Source organism: Cololabis saira, chromosome 18 (assembly GCF_033807715.1).
Source record: "Cololabis saira isolate AMF1-May2022 chromosome 18, fColSai1.1, whole genome shotgun sequence".
In the NCBI taxonomy this organism is placed as follows: domain Eukaryota; kingdom Metazoa; phylum Chordata; class Actinopteri; order Beloniformes; family Belonidae; genus Cololabis; species Cololabis saira.
In genome coordinates, this window is record NC_084604.1 from 34,146,001 (window position 1) to 34,160,358 (window position 14,358).

At 38.3% G+C, this 14,358-nt stretch overlaps 1 protein-coding gene across 1 annotated transcript in view; it reads left to right on the forward strand.

Moving 5' to 3' along the window:
- The first annotated feature begins 596 nt into the window (after positions 1 to 596).
- LOC133464554 (PH-interacting protein-like) overlaps positions 597 to 14,358 on the forward strand; it is a 61,492-nt gene continuing 47,730 nt past the window's right edge. Inside the window, 6 exon segments of the mRNA XM_061746607.1 lie at positions 597 to 689; positions 787 to 947; positions 7,418 to 7,639; positions 11,944 to 12,044; positions 12,239 to 12,309; positions 13,308 to 13,408. Coding sequence (XP_061602591.1) covers positions 864 to 947; positions 7,418 to 7,639; positions 11,944 to 12,044; positions 12,239 to 12,309; positions 13,308 to 13,408 — 579 coding nt within the window. The 5' untranslated portion in view covers positions 597 to 689; positions 787 to 863.

The following is a 14,358-nucleotide window of genomic DNA, read 5'->3' on the forward strand; positions in this document are numbered from 1 at the left end:
AGGAAGGAAGGAAGGAAGGAAGGAAGGAAGGAAGGAAGGAAGGAAGGAAGGAAGGAAGGAAGGAAGGAAGGAAGGAGCCAGAAAGAAAGGAAGGAAGGAAGGAAGGAAAGAAACAAAGGAAGGAAGGAAGGAAGGAAGGAAGGAAGGAAGGAGCCAGAAAGAAAGAAAGAAAGGAAGGAAGGAAGGAAGGAAGGAAGGAAGGAGCCAGAAAGAAGGAAGGAAGGAAGGAAGGAAGGAAGGAAGGAAGGAAGGAAGGAAGGAAGAAAGAAAGAAAGAAAGAAAAAAGGATCAGTTTAATTGGTGTAGTTTAGTAGTATTTAGTATCTTTTAGAGCAGTGATTTGGGAGCTCCAAAGACTGAATGTGGTGATAGATTTATAGTTAAAAAGATGGAGTTGAATTGGTATTTTTTTATTATAATTTTTATCGTTATCAGGATAAATGCCAGAAATTATCGTGATACATTTTTTAGTCCATACCGCCCATCCCTAGCATTCACTCAATCATGTAATTATCACTGTGTATGAACACTAACTGTTCATTCATCCGGTTCCTGAAGACAAACATAGTTGTGCTCCTTGTCGTCTCCAGGTTGCAAGCATGTTGTCTGGAAGGGTTCGGCGCTGGCTGCACTACATTGCGGAAGACCACCGGAGCCACCTATCATTTATGGGAGCCCACCTAATATTGGTACTATTTGCTTTTAGTTAACTCAAACTCTTGTCATTGTAGAGCTGTTTTGTTTACATACTTAACCCCGATGCCTGTCCGTCTGCGCTGCGTCCAGTGGAGACCAGCTTCAGCCGCGGACTGAACGGCGCCTACCGTCTGCGGCAGCTGGTGCCCACCGCCGTGTACCAGCACATGAAGATGCACAAGAGGATCCTGGGACACCTGTCGTCCGTGTACTGCGTCACGTTCGATCGGACGGGCCGGCGCATCTTCACCGTAAGGCTGCAGTTTTATCAAATCTGTGTGTGTGTGTGTGTGTGTGTGTGTGTGTGTGTGTGTGTGTGTGTGTGTGTGTGTGTGTGTGTGTGTGTGTGTGTGTGTGTGTGTGTGTGTGTGTGTGTGTGTGTGTGTGTGTGTGTGTGTGTTGACCTCAGCTGGCCTCGCTGCCTGTGACGTATCTCCGCTGGTACAGATGCTTTCTGCTGAAGCTGATGTGTGACAGCTGTTGCTCTCATCCGTTCAGCCACGTCTCGTTAGGGCTGGTGATATCGAGATTTTAATATATATCGATATATAACATTTTTTTTTTTTTTATGATTTTGATATAGTTTATTTTGTGACAAATTGACTTGAATGTTTTATTGGAGATTTGCACAAATGTTTTGTTAACAGGGGTAAACATGTTAATGATCTCGCTTTAACACATCAACAAAGAGATAAGAATCATTTTTCTGAAATTGCTCTGGATTAGGGCTGGGAGATATATCAAGATTTTAATATATATCGATATATTTTCAAACGCGATATGGTACAAGACAATATCGTTTATATCGATTTAAATTTTTTTTTTTTTTTTAATGATTTTGATGTAGCTTATTTTGTGACAAATTGACTTGAATGTTTTATTTGAGATTTGCACAAATGTTTTGTTATTTGCACAACTGTCAACCTCAGTGGAAAAGTCTGCCTGTTACTGTCTACATTGTATTAATTGCACAGTGTATTTTAATTTAATTGTTATGCAGGAAAGGGATATTTGTTTTACTTTATCCAAGAAGCATTTTTATTCTATATATGCAGGCAGTTTATTTTTATTTCATTTGTTTTATACATTTTGATATTGTGCAGACCTCTGTTAATAAATGTGTGACATTTGGCACGAGGCTTTGTATTAAAACTGACTGTTTTTTTTAAGGGTTTGCCTCAGAAAGAAATGAAGCTAACAGAGATGCTATGCTATAATGCTTTGGGGGAAACTCCAATTATGGCACAGAAAAAATATCGATATATATCGAGTATCGCCATTTAGCTAGAAAATATCGAGATATGACTTTTGTTCCATATCGCCCAGCCCTACGTCTCGTGTCTTCTTCTTCAGCAAATGTATAAAAAAATACATTTCATTCAGCTGCTAGATGTCAGGGAAATAGTTCATGCAACATTGTGGAATTAATCACACTTAAAAAAAGGCGACCAAAGTCCAGCAGTGTGAGACAAAGGAGGTTGACCTTTCCCCTCTCGGTGACCTGTGTGTGCACGTGTGCATAAAGGGCTTTTCCTGCTTAGATGTGATAAAGGTACTTTTTTACGCGACGTGTCAAATATTGACAGTACAAGAGGAACATGTGGGTATAATGTCGTCGTCCTCCCGTTTGGATCCTTGTGTCAACCGCTGCCTGCTGCTTTACACCATTTCCAGTGTTCACTCTTTAAATCTCTAAAAATGGCTGGCTGCTGCGAGGGAGGGAGGAGAGCTTAGATTAACTCTCCCTGTCTGTCTTTCCGTTATCTCTCCCTCCTTTTCTCTCCCCCGTCCTCATCCTGTGCTTCCCCTCCTTTGTTCATCTCTCTCTCTCTCTCCCTCCGCTTGCGCTGCTATTTCTCATCATAACTGGAGAAAATGTTTCCTCTGAGGTGCTGGCTAAGTGCCAGAATTAAAATTCACTCTTCGTCTCAGTCACTTTCTCTTTCTCTATTTTTTTTTTCTCTATTGCCGATGTCTTTGATCATGAAGTATTTTTTTATTTAATGATATCTTTTTTTTTTCATTTTTGGCTTTTTTTTTCTCCGCTCTTTCTGCCTGGACTGTGCAGGAGTTGTATGCTGGTTGATGATTGCCTGTAGCTTAAATGTCCCTGTGATAATTGCAAATGTGGGTTTTTTAAGCAGTTGATTCCCAGACCCGCCGTATTGATTTAATTTAATAATTTAGCTTAGAAATCAGTAGGAGCTCATTTTCATGGTCATTGGAAATGACAAACTGGGGATAACTTGGTCTTCGGCAGTGGTTCAGGTGAAGTTTGCAGGAATACAACGAACTCCTCATGTTTTGGGATTTGTTCTCGGTCTTTGTTTAAAACACAGAGCAGCACCTTCGGTCATAACCTCTCGTCCGCTGGCATCAAATGAGGGATTAAGGTTTATTTTAAGAAGAGCATCTCACGTTCCCTCTATAAAATTAAAAAAAAAAATGCTGACCCGTCCTCTGAGAATTATTATTGTCTGCCCTGCTTTTTTCAGATTCACTTTCTAATGAACAGAAGACATTCTTATATCTTTAATTTCATTAATTACAATATTTATATATATATATATATATATATATATATATATATATATATATTAGGAATGGGCGATATTTTACCGTTCACGATAAACCGTCAAAAAAATTCCTCACGATAAGAATTTGTCATCTCGCGGTAAAAATGATAAATTCCCGTTGATGAAGTTTTTGTGTAAAACTGATTTTTGGAAGGAAGGAAGGAAGGAAGGAAGGAAGGAAGGAAGGAAGGAAGGAAGGAAGGAAGGAAGGAAGGAAGGAAGGAAGGAAGGAAGGAAGGAAGGAAGGAAGGAAGGAAGGAAGGAAGGAAGGAAGGAAGGAAGGAAGGAAGGAAGGAAGGAAGGGACAAAAGAGGAAGGGAAGAAGGAAGTAGAGAGCAGCAGGAAAGAAGGAAGGAAGGGAAAAAAGAAGGAAGGAAGGAAGGAAAGGGGAGAAGGAAGGGAGAAAACAAGGAAAGGAGGAAGGATGGGAGAAAAGAGGAAGGGAAGAAGGAAGGAGAGAGCAGGAGGAAAGAAGGAAGTAAGGGAAGAAAGAAAGAAAGAAAGAAAGAAAGAAAGAAAGAAAGAAAGAAAGAAAGAAAGAAAGAAAGAAAGAAAGAAAGAAAGAAAGAAAGAAAGAAAGAAAGAAAGAAAGAAAGAAAGAAGAAAGAAAGAAAGAAAGAAAGAAAGAAAGAAAGAAAGAAAGAAAGAAATGAGCCAGAAAGAAAAAAGGATAAATTCCCGTTGTTGACGTTTTTGTGTAACAAACATGGCGGATCTGAGAGTGAGATAGATTTATAGTTACAAAGGTGGAGTTGAAATGGTATTTTTTTTATCGTCATTTTTATTGTTATCGGGATAAATGCCAGAAATTATCGTGATACATTTTTTAGTCCATACCGCCCATCCCTACTCCATCGTCATCATTATTTCAACAAGTGAAATGAATGTGACTGTTGGAATGCCGTCGGAGCAGCATCTATATATATATATATATATATATATATATATATATAATTGTAATGATGAGTCCTGATGTCATATACGTTTTTTCTTTTTTTTTTGAGAGACAGGGATTAAATCAATGCACAGATGGATCTGAGACCCTGTTGAGTCACAAAACATTTTAACCCCCTCCAACACGCTGGATCACAGCCAGGATTTCTCAGTGGGAACCCAAAGGCGGGATTCATGTCTGCATTCAGTTTTTCATCACGCTCTTTCAGCGCAGACTAAAGAATGTTGTACAAGCTGGCTCCAGGCTGCCAAATTTTCGAGATGCCGGATATGATTTCATTAATTTTTCCTCCTTTTTTTTTCCTGCATTTCTTTTATGTTCTTGGCTTTCATGGCTGAGTAATGCTCAGAAAGTTTCCCCTCTAATGCTGCCCTATTGCTCTGAATGCCAGAGCGTTTTTTTGTCAAAATGAGACTTCCTCTGGCGTCTTAAGCCTCATAGCCAATGTTTTTTTTTTTTTTTGTATTTCACAGCCTTGCTGTCTTGACATTGCTCTGTTCTCTCGGGTTCAGCTCTGGTTTCTGTCATCTGGAGAGAAGAACATCTCAAAAGCGTGCAGGACAACCTCTCTCACAACCGTGTGAATAACCTGGGTTGTCAGGCAGTTGTGTTATATTCTTTTAGAGTTTATGTGAAAATGTTGACCTAGACCAGGGGTGTCAAATGTGCGGCCCGCGGAGAAGTTTCCAACGCAAAAAAACGAAATGTTAATTTACTAAAAAGGAAGGCATAAATAATTGCCATGAATCGCAGCATATCCGATAATATATTTCTTCTACAAATCCATCGTTATTCCACAAAGAGAGCAGTTTGACATTTTTTTAGTTTTCTAGAATGCATTTGCCGATTTTATTTCTTTGTAGACGGTCGTTTATTTTTATTAAATGACTACTATTATATATTTTCGCAGGAAAAATATCACTGCTAAAAAAGATGATAGAAGATATTTATTCTGAGAATTTCAGTTTTGAATACGAGGATAGTGACAAAGTAAAACAGTTAAAAAAGAAGTGCTGACTTTTTCGGCACACTGGCGTAAATATCCGCGCCAATTTTTAAAAATAAATATACTTAATTGTACTGGAAAAATCTCTAAATCACAAAGAAACACTCTCGGATGTAACAAGAAAGATTTTGCTTTCAATTAAATTTTTTCCTATAAAAAAGCAAAATATAAAAAAAACATACTTGTTTCTGTTTAGCTTTTAAAATGATATTAAAAGTATCTTATATAATTTGAAAAAAAATTAGAAATTTCAAGAAAAGATCCTGAAGAAATATATTTTACATATTTAGAGTGTAAAAAGTGCATATTTCCTTTAAAATTAACTAAACTGATATTGGATTAGATAACAACAGTAAAAAAAAGAATTAGAGAAAAAATCTTCAGCACCGTTTTTGTTATTTTGAGCGTGCGGCCCGTGAGAAAAAAATTGGTCAAATCCAGCCCGCCAAGCAAGACCGGCCCTGACCTAGACTATATCTGTTTCAATAGTTTGACAGGTTTACAGGAATTGGGCCTTATGACTTTATCCCCTTTGTGTAATTTGAACTAAAACTGCAAACATTAATCAGTATTGCGTGTGCTCATTTTCATTTTCCATTTTTGGGAAGTAGGCGTCCTTACAGGAGTTTATACTAGATCCAAATAGCAGTCTTACTGTTAATTTGGCACGGATGGTTGTATTTGTTGTCCAATTAAGAAAAAACAAACACTTTTTTTCCACATCACTTGGAGTATTTGGCAGTTTAATGACAATAATCCTCTTAGTTGCGGGCCTGTAAATGTGTCGTCATTCAGTGCTTTAGATTTTAGATTATTGCTGGTCACTTGTTAGTCGCCAGTCTGTTTTTCTATTTTCTTGCCTGTTTGACTGTGGTTTTACCCAGTGGCGTCAATTCAGTGGAAGCTAAGTTATGGCAAGGTTACGAGTCACAGAACTTAACTAGAGTATCAATCAAAACGTCCAGCAAATACTCATCACAGAAGTTTATGTAGCTTATCTGTGTGGTCAAGAAAATTGGAACTTTTTCAAATGCAGTCTCGCTCACTGCAAAAACTCAAAAAAAAGGAATATTTGTCTTATTTCTAGTTAAAATGTCTCATTTTTAGTCAAAAACCGTCATTACACTTAATACAAGAGTCATCATCAGAAAAATAACTTGTTATTTGACCATTTTCACCTGTTTCAAGTAAATTTTCACTTGAAATAAGTAGAAAAATCTGCCAGTGGGACAAGATTTATCTTCTTATTACAAGCAAAAAAATCTTGTTCCATTGGCAGATTTTTCCACTTATTTTAAGTGAAAATCTACTTGAAACAGGTGAAAATGGTTGTTTTTTCCAGTGATGAGTCTTGTTTTAAGTGTAATGAATTTTTTTTTACTAAAATGAGACATTTTAACTAGAAATAAGACAAATATTCTTGTTAAGATTTTGAGTTTTTGCAGTGATCCATTTTACTTATCCTGTGAAGGACAGAGTCATATTGATAAGTTCAGAAAACTGTTTTTTATTGTTGTGTTTTGATGTATTTGATGTAAGCCCAGTGGATATTTAAAGCTTACAGAAGGCTGCATTTAACTGCTGCTATGTCATTCCTGCAGTATTTCTGCAGGTGTTTTGGTCAGTGCTATTATTTGTAATATATTATATTATTTGTTTATATTTCTGCCAGTGGGACAATATTTATCTTCTCATTACAAGCAAAAAAATCTTGTTCCACTGGCAGATTTTTCCACTTATTTTAAGTGAAAATTTACTTGAAACAGGTGAAATGTTGTTTTTGAGTCTTTTTTTGACTAAAAGACATTTTAACTAGAAATAAGACAAATATTCTTTTGAATATCGATTTTGAGTTTTTGCAGTGTATAATAACTAGTGAAATCGATCATGTTGTTCTGATTTGCATTTGTAGTTATTCTATATGTATTAAGTAATAGAATAATCAATACAAATAGATACAGAGTAATTCCATAAATGTATTAAAAAAACAAACATTTACATTTTCCTTTGAAGCCAAGGTGTGGCGGCTGCCGTACCTTCATACCCAATTGACGCCCCTGGTTTTACCCGTCTGTTGCTAGAACAGTAGCACCTCCAGATATTATCAGCTCTGTTTCTTCATTCCTACTCCACCCCACTTCTGAAATGGTCTCAGTTTAATCTCATGTTGTTTTTGTGACGCAGGGTTCAGATGACTGTCTGGTGAAGATCTGGGGGACGGATGACGGACGTCTGCTGGCGACTCTGCGCGGCCACGCCGCCGAGATCTCGGACATGGCCGTGAGCTACGAGAACACCATGATCGCCGCCGGGTCCTGTGACAAGACCATCAGAGTGTGGTGCCTGCAAACCTGCGCCCCGCTGGCCGTCCTCGAAGGACACGCAGCCTCCATAACCTCACTACAGGTACAGAGAGCGTCTGCGTGTTTCTCTGCGTGTTTAAGGACCCCAGGAAGCTGATTTTATCATTTTTCTTATCTTTTTCATCATGCTGTTCTCTTTGGTACCTTGCAGGAACTAAAATAGCAGATTAACTTATATTTTGTTGGTATTTATTTTAGTTTTTTGCCAGATCTGGTATATTCCGTGTTACGGAAGAGTATTAGGGCCATGCAGGAGAAAAAATATTTCAGAGGGGAAGATTTTTTTTTATTGTGCACTTTGAGAAAAAAGTCGAAATGTCGAGAAAAAAGTCGAAATATCCAGATTAATGTTAAAATACAGTTTCGAGAAAAAAGTCGAAATGTCGAGAAAAAAGTCGAAATGTCGAGAAAAAAGTCGAAATGTCGAGATTAATGTTGAAATACAGTTTCGAGAAAAAAGTTGAAATGTCGAGAAAAAAATCAAAATGTCGAGATTAATGTTGAAATACAGTTTTGTGAAAAAAGTCGAAATGTCGAGAAAAAAGTCAAAATGTCGAGAAAAAAGTCGAATTATCGAGAAAAAAGTCGAAATGTCGAGATTAATGTTGAAATACAGTTTCCAGAAAAAAGTAGAAATTTCGCCTTTTTTCTCAAAATTTCAACTTTATTCACGAAATTTTGACTTTTTCCCAACATTTCGACTTTTTCCTCGACATTTCGACTTTTTTCTCGAAGTGCATAATGAAAAAAAAATCTTCCTCCTCTCCAATATTATTTAAATTTTTCTCCTGCCTGGCCCTAATACTCTTCCGTACTGTGTACAAGCATGTGAAAAAGAAAAAAAACATCCTCTAGTTTTAAGGTTTTACATATATCGGAGCATAAAAAAAGAATAATTTAGTCCTAAGTAGATGCTGAAATTAGGTAAATAAAGCCTTTTTTTGACAACTTTACAAAAACTTAGAGAAAAGATGTAGAAGCAATGTGTTTAAAAAAAAAAGAACAAAATAAAACGAAGTCTAGCACTATAGTGATCCACATCCATGCACTTTTTGGACAGCGGCGGACATCTGAAAGCGTTTTTTAGATCGGATCCCGTTAATATTGCTGGATGATGAACGCCTGTTCAACGTGCGTTGGCAATCTAAACGCAAGGCAAGTCGGGAGGGGTTAACCGCAAAACATAACGTAACCTGTGAAGGCGTGTAGAAACACTTGTCCCTATATCAACAGGATTCATACGCCGTCAGACGGGTGTAGTTTTCAAAACGAGGGTTTTCAAAAATCGGGATGAGCGTTTTTTTGGCTGAGGTTTGCTTCTTGCAAAGCCCTGGTTTGTCATTTTCGTGTCCACTTGTTCAAACAATGGACCATCATCCTTTGTGGTTCATCGCCGGTTTATGGCGTCCGAGGCTCCGAGGCTGATTCACTCGCGTCTCTTCTCGTTTCCCCAGTTACTCGTCTTGCAAATATAGATCCTACCTGTGACCTTCTGCTGCTGTTACTCTCATCAGCTGTTTCCTTATTTTATAAAATGATAAATAAATAAATAAATAAATAAAAACTTCCCAGGTGGTAGGGCTGGGCGATATGGACCAAAAGTCATATCTCGATATTTTCTAGCTGAATGGCGATACTCGATATATATCGATATTTTTTCTGTGCCATAATTGGGGTTTCCCCCAAAGCATTATAGCATAGCATCTCTGTTAGCTTCATTTTTTTCTGAGGCAAACCCTTAAAAAAACAGTCAGTTTTAATACAAAGCCTCGTGCCAAATGTCACACAGGTTCCTTTATTATCAGAGGTCTGCACAATATCAAAATGTATAAAACAAATGAAATAAAAATAAACTGCCTGCATATATAGAATCAAAATGCTTCTTGAGTAAAATAAAACAAATATCCCTTTCCTGCATAACAATTAAATTAAAATACACTGTGCAATTAATACAATGTAGACAGTAACAGGCAGACTTTTCCACTGAGGTTGACAGTTGTGCAAATAACAAAACATTTTTGCAAATCTCAAATAAAACATTCAAGTCAATTTGTCACAAAATAAGCTATATCAAAATCACGCTAGATCCATGCGTTTAAACGCGGGGTATTCGCCAACGTAAAAGGAGCTTGACGTAGAACTGCATCTCAAGATGTTGCATCTGAATGAGCCCAAGATGAAGATGGATGTTCATCCTTAAAGCACAATTCCACGTTCAGCAGGAAGTTCTACATACCATACCAGCACAAACCCATCCTCGTAATTATCCAGGACGAAGGTGGAAGGTCAAGGGTGATGATTGTAGATTGTTTCGCTGCCATAGGACAGGGACCCTGTCATTTCTACGGTACACAGGTACACGGTACGGTACACAGAGGAGTTTGCGTACGACACAAATAATTTAAGTCAGATTTGATGCCGTTTGCCTGGCGGCTAAAGTTTGGTCCAAATTGGGTCGTGCAACAGGACAATGATGCTTATCACAGTAGCAAATCGACAGCAGCACGCCTGAAAGAGAAAAGAATCAAGGTGTTGCAGTGTTCAATGGTCCAGTCAGCGTCCAGACCTAAACCTGATTACACTGCTGCGGTGGGATCTGCACGTAAACAAATGTGTGTAAACCTCAATGAACTGGAACGTTTATTAGAGGAGAGGCCCAAAATCCAGCGACAACGATGTCAGAGGGTGATAACGTTTAGAGAAAACAGTTACATCAACGTACTGCTGCTAAAGGTTATTTAATCATGGGATGTTTTTAGTTCACCACTCAGTGCTTCTGCATTTTGAGTAATCTTTTCTCAACAGTCATTTAGCTGCTCGTAAGACCTCATTGTGTCTGTATAAAACCTCTAAATTACTAGAAGCTGTACTTTCTTTTCTCTAACTGTTTCCTTTGCGATGCATCAATGCCATCAGTTTTTAGATATGACAACCGAGAACCAATTCTAGCATAGATGTAAATGTATTAAATTGCATGCTAGGAATGGGCGATACAACGCACAACGTACGTGAAGGAAGGAAGGAAGGAAGGAAGGAAGGAAGGAAGGAAGGAAGGAAGGAAGGAAGGAAGGAAGGAAGGAAGGAAGGAAGGAAGGAAGGAAGGAAGGAAGGAAGGAAGGAAGGGAGAAAACAAGGAAAGAAGGAAGGAAGGGAGAAAAGAGGAGGGGAAGAAGGAAGGAGAGAGCAGGAGGAAAGAAGGAAGGAAGGAAGGAAGGAAGGAAGGAAGGAAGGAAGGAAGGAAGGAAGGAAGGAAGGAAAGGGGAGAAGGAAGGGAGAAAACAAGGACAGGAGGAAGGAAGGGAGAAAAGAGGAAGGGAAGAAGGAAGGAAGGGAAGGAAGGGAAGGAAGGAAGGAAGGAAGGAAGGAAGGAAGGAAGGAAGGAAGGAAGGAAGGAAGGAAGGAAGGAAGGAAGGAAGGAAGGAAGGAAGGAAGGAAGGAAGGAAGGGAGAAAACAAGGAAAGAAGGAAGGAAGGGAGAAAAGAGGAGGGGAAGAAGGAAGGAGAGAGCAGGAGGAAAGAAGGAAGGAAGGAAGGAAGGAAGGAAGGAAGGAAGGAAGGAAGGAAGGAAGGAAGGAAGGAAGGAAGGAAGGAAGGAAGGAAGGAAGGAAGGAAGGAAGGAAGGAAAGGGGAGAAGGAAGGGAGAAAACAAGGACAGGAGGAAGGAAGGGAGAAAAGAGGAAGGGAAGAAGGAAGGAAGGGAAGGAAGGGAAGGAAGGAAGGAAGGAAGGAAGGAAGGAGAGAGCAGGAGGAAAGAAGGAAGGAAGGGAAAAAAGAAGGAAGGAAGGAAGGAAGGAAGGAAGGAAGGAAGGAAGGAAGGAAGGAAGGAAGGAAGGAAGGAAAGAAAGAAAGAAAGAAAGAAAGAAAGAAAGAAAGAAAGAAAGAAAAAAGGATAAATTCCCGTTGATGACGTTTTTGTGTAACAAACATGGCGGATCTGAGAGTGAGATAGATTTATAGTTAAAAAGGTGGAGTTGAATTGGTATTTTTTTTATCGTCATTTTTATCGTTATCGGGATAAATGCCAGAAATTATCATGATACATTTTTTAGTCCATACCGCCCATCCCTACTGCATGCTTATCTGATGCTCATCACACAGTAAGATGCTTGTTATTGTTCCATAAATGGTCAGTGATTTCCCTCATGGCACTGAAACATCACGCGTCTTGTGTTAATTACAGTTGGTGGGTTTAAAGTGAGAATGAACTATCGTGCGGTCGCTGCCACACGGATACTGTTTTACTCGAATCAACCATTTCATTCCAACCAAATCTTTAAGACAGTCTCTAGATGTTTTATTAGATTGCTTGTTCTGTTCAGCTGTAATGGATTACCGGTTGTGTTTGCAGTTTTCGCCGCTCTGCAGCGGCTCCAAGCGCTACCTGTCCTCCACCGGAGCAGATGGCATCATCTGTTTCTGGCAGTGGGACGCTCGGACGCTCAAGTTCGGGTGAGAAAAACACACCGTACAAGGACTCTCAACACTTTTTTTTGTTTTAATAATTTCCCCCAACGTGAATATTTTGGCAACAAGGAACATTTTTATGTTTACAAGGAGATTCTTGGATTCTGCGATATGGATTTGCAGAAGATCTGAAGTGGTCATTGATTTGATAATCTGTTTCCCTTCATGTGTGTTTCCAGCCCGAAGCCCAGTAAATTCACCGAGCGCTCCAGACCTGGCGTACAAATGATCTGCTCGTCCTTCAGTGCAGGTTTATTTTTGTTTTTTTGTCTTTCACACTTTGACACCAACAGAGACGAACGGCTCAATCACAGGATGTTCAGGGCCGGTTCTAGAAAATGATGACTAGGGCTGCATCTCAGATCAGAGGGGGTGCACATGCCTGGCACGTTATTAAACACTAAATTATGCATTTTCCCATAATTTCAACCGGAATGATACTAGCAAAACAAGAATATTTAAAGTGTCTTTCAAGTGCATTTTTGCAGTAATATTGCTGCAGAACAAAGAAAATGCTACATTTAGTCTGGGCTACCTCACCCATCAGACAATCTACACCGCAAAAATTCAAAATCTTAAAAGAATATTTGTCTGATTTCTAGTTAAAATGGCTCATTTTTAGTAAAAAAAAAATCTCATTACACTTAAAACAAGACTCACTGGAAAAAACAACAATTTTCACCTGTTTCAAGTAGATTTTCACTTAAAATAAGTAGAAAAATCTGCCAGTGGAACAAGATTTTTTTGCTTGTAATGAGAAGATAAATCTTGTCCCACTGGCAGATTTTTCTACTTATTTCAAGTGAAAGTTTACTTGAAACAGGTGGAAATTGTAAAAAATAACAAGTTATTTTTCTGGTAATTACTCTTGTTTTAAGTGTAATGAGATTTTTTTTGACTAAAAATGAAACATTTTAACTAGAAATAAAACAAATATTCCTGGTAAGATTTTGAGTTTTTACAGTGTAGCAACAGAAAATAAAACATAGAAAAATAAATGCATAAGTGCAATGCATGCTTATGCACCCTTGTAGACCGGGCCTGAGGATGTTGTTCATTATTAGTCTAGATTAATGGAAAAATCCAATCTTAAGGAAGTTTGTTGCTGTAAAAAATAAGTGTGTTGCAATTTTTCTGTGGCTATTCCTTTTTTTTTTTTAAATAAAAAAAAAAAGCCTTTTAAAGAAAAGGTTATTTCAGGGTGATTCTACACGTGTGCGTATACCGATCTTGTATACGTTTGTCCAGGTGGCATGTTCCTCGCCACGGGAAGCACTGATCACATCATCAGGGTTTACTACTTTGGATCGGGTCAGCCGGAGAAGATATCGGAGCTGGAGTCACACACAGTAAGTCAATAATGGGGCTTTTTGTGTATTTTCCAGTTGTATTGAGATTAGGGCTGGGGATCCATTCAAATGTCAAGAATCGATTCGATTCCGATTCTTAAGATTCAGAATCGATTATCAAGATTTGATTCGATCCGATTCGATTCGATTCCGATATTGATTTGGGTTACTGTTAATAAAACTGTTTTTTGAGCTGTTGCATGAATTATATGACTGAAGTTATGCAAAATATTACTACTAGTATCATATTGAGATTCAACAGCAAGTATTGGCAGCTAATGATGCTGTAAGGACCAATCAGCTCCCAGAATGCTGATAGAACTGCTTTCAGAAACATCATGTGGGTCAGAATTACCAAACAGATCCAGGGAGGAAACAGAGACGGATGAAATCGGTTTTATTTTTTCCAACATTCCGTTTTTATTTGTTCCATTTTCGGTCTATTTTGTTTTTTTAATTTTTGAGCATTTGGTTTTTAGCATTTTTTGCAAATGTAACCCCAAGACAGTATATAAAGTAATGAAATATAGCCAATTTATGCAATTATAACCTAACACTTTAATGTTTTCATACCTTAAAACATATTTAAAGGCAAAAACATGGCACCAGTTATTCTCGTGTCCAACAAAACATTCCTTTTTTGGGGATAAACAAAAAAATAACCAAAAGTTGTAATGTAATGATGGAAAAAAAAAAATACATAAATAAATAAAATAATCGATTTTTAGAAATTAATATAAGAATCGATTTAGAATTGGGAAATCGATTTTTTCAACACAGGCCTAATTGAGATGAACCAGCAGGCAGCCAGGAGTTGGAGCTACAGCGTTACGTTCAAACAACCCAAAGACTCGCTGAAGAGGCTCGTCAGTGCCCGGCCCTTATCAATGTCTGACTGATATTGAACGAGCCTCATATCTGGAGCCGTCAGGGGAATCCCTGTCCGGGCC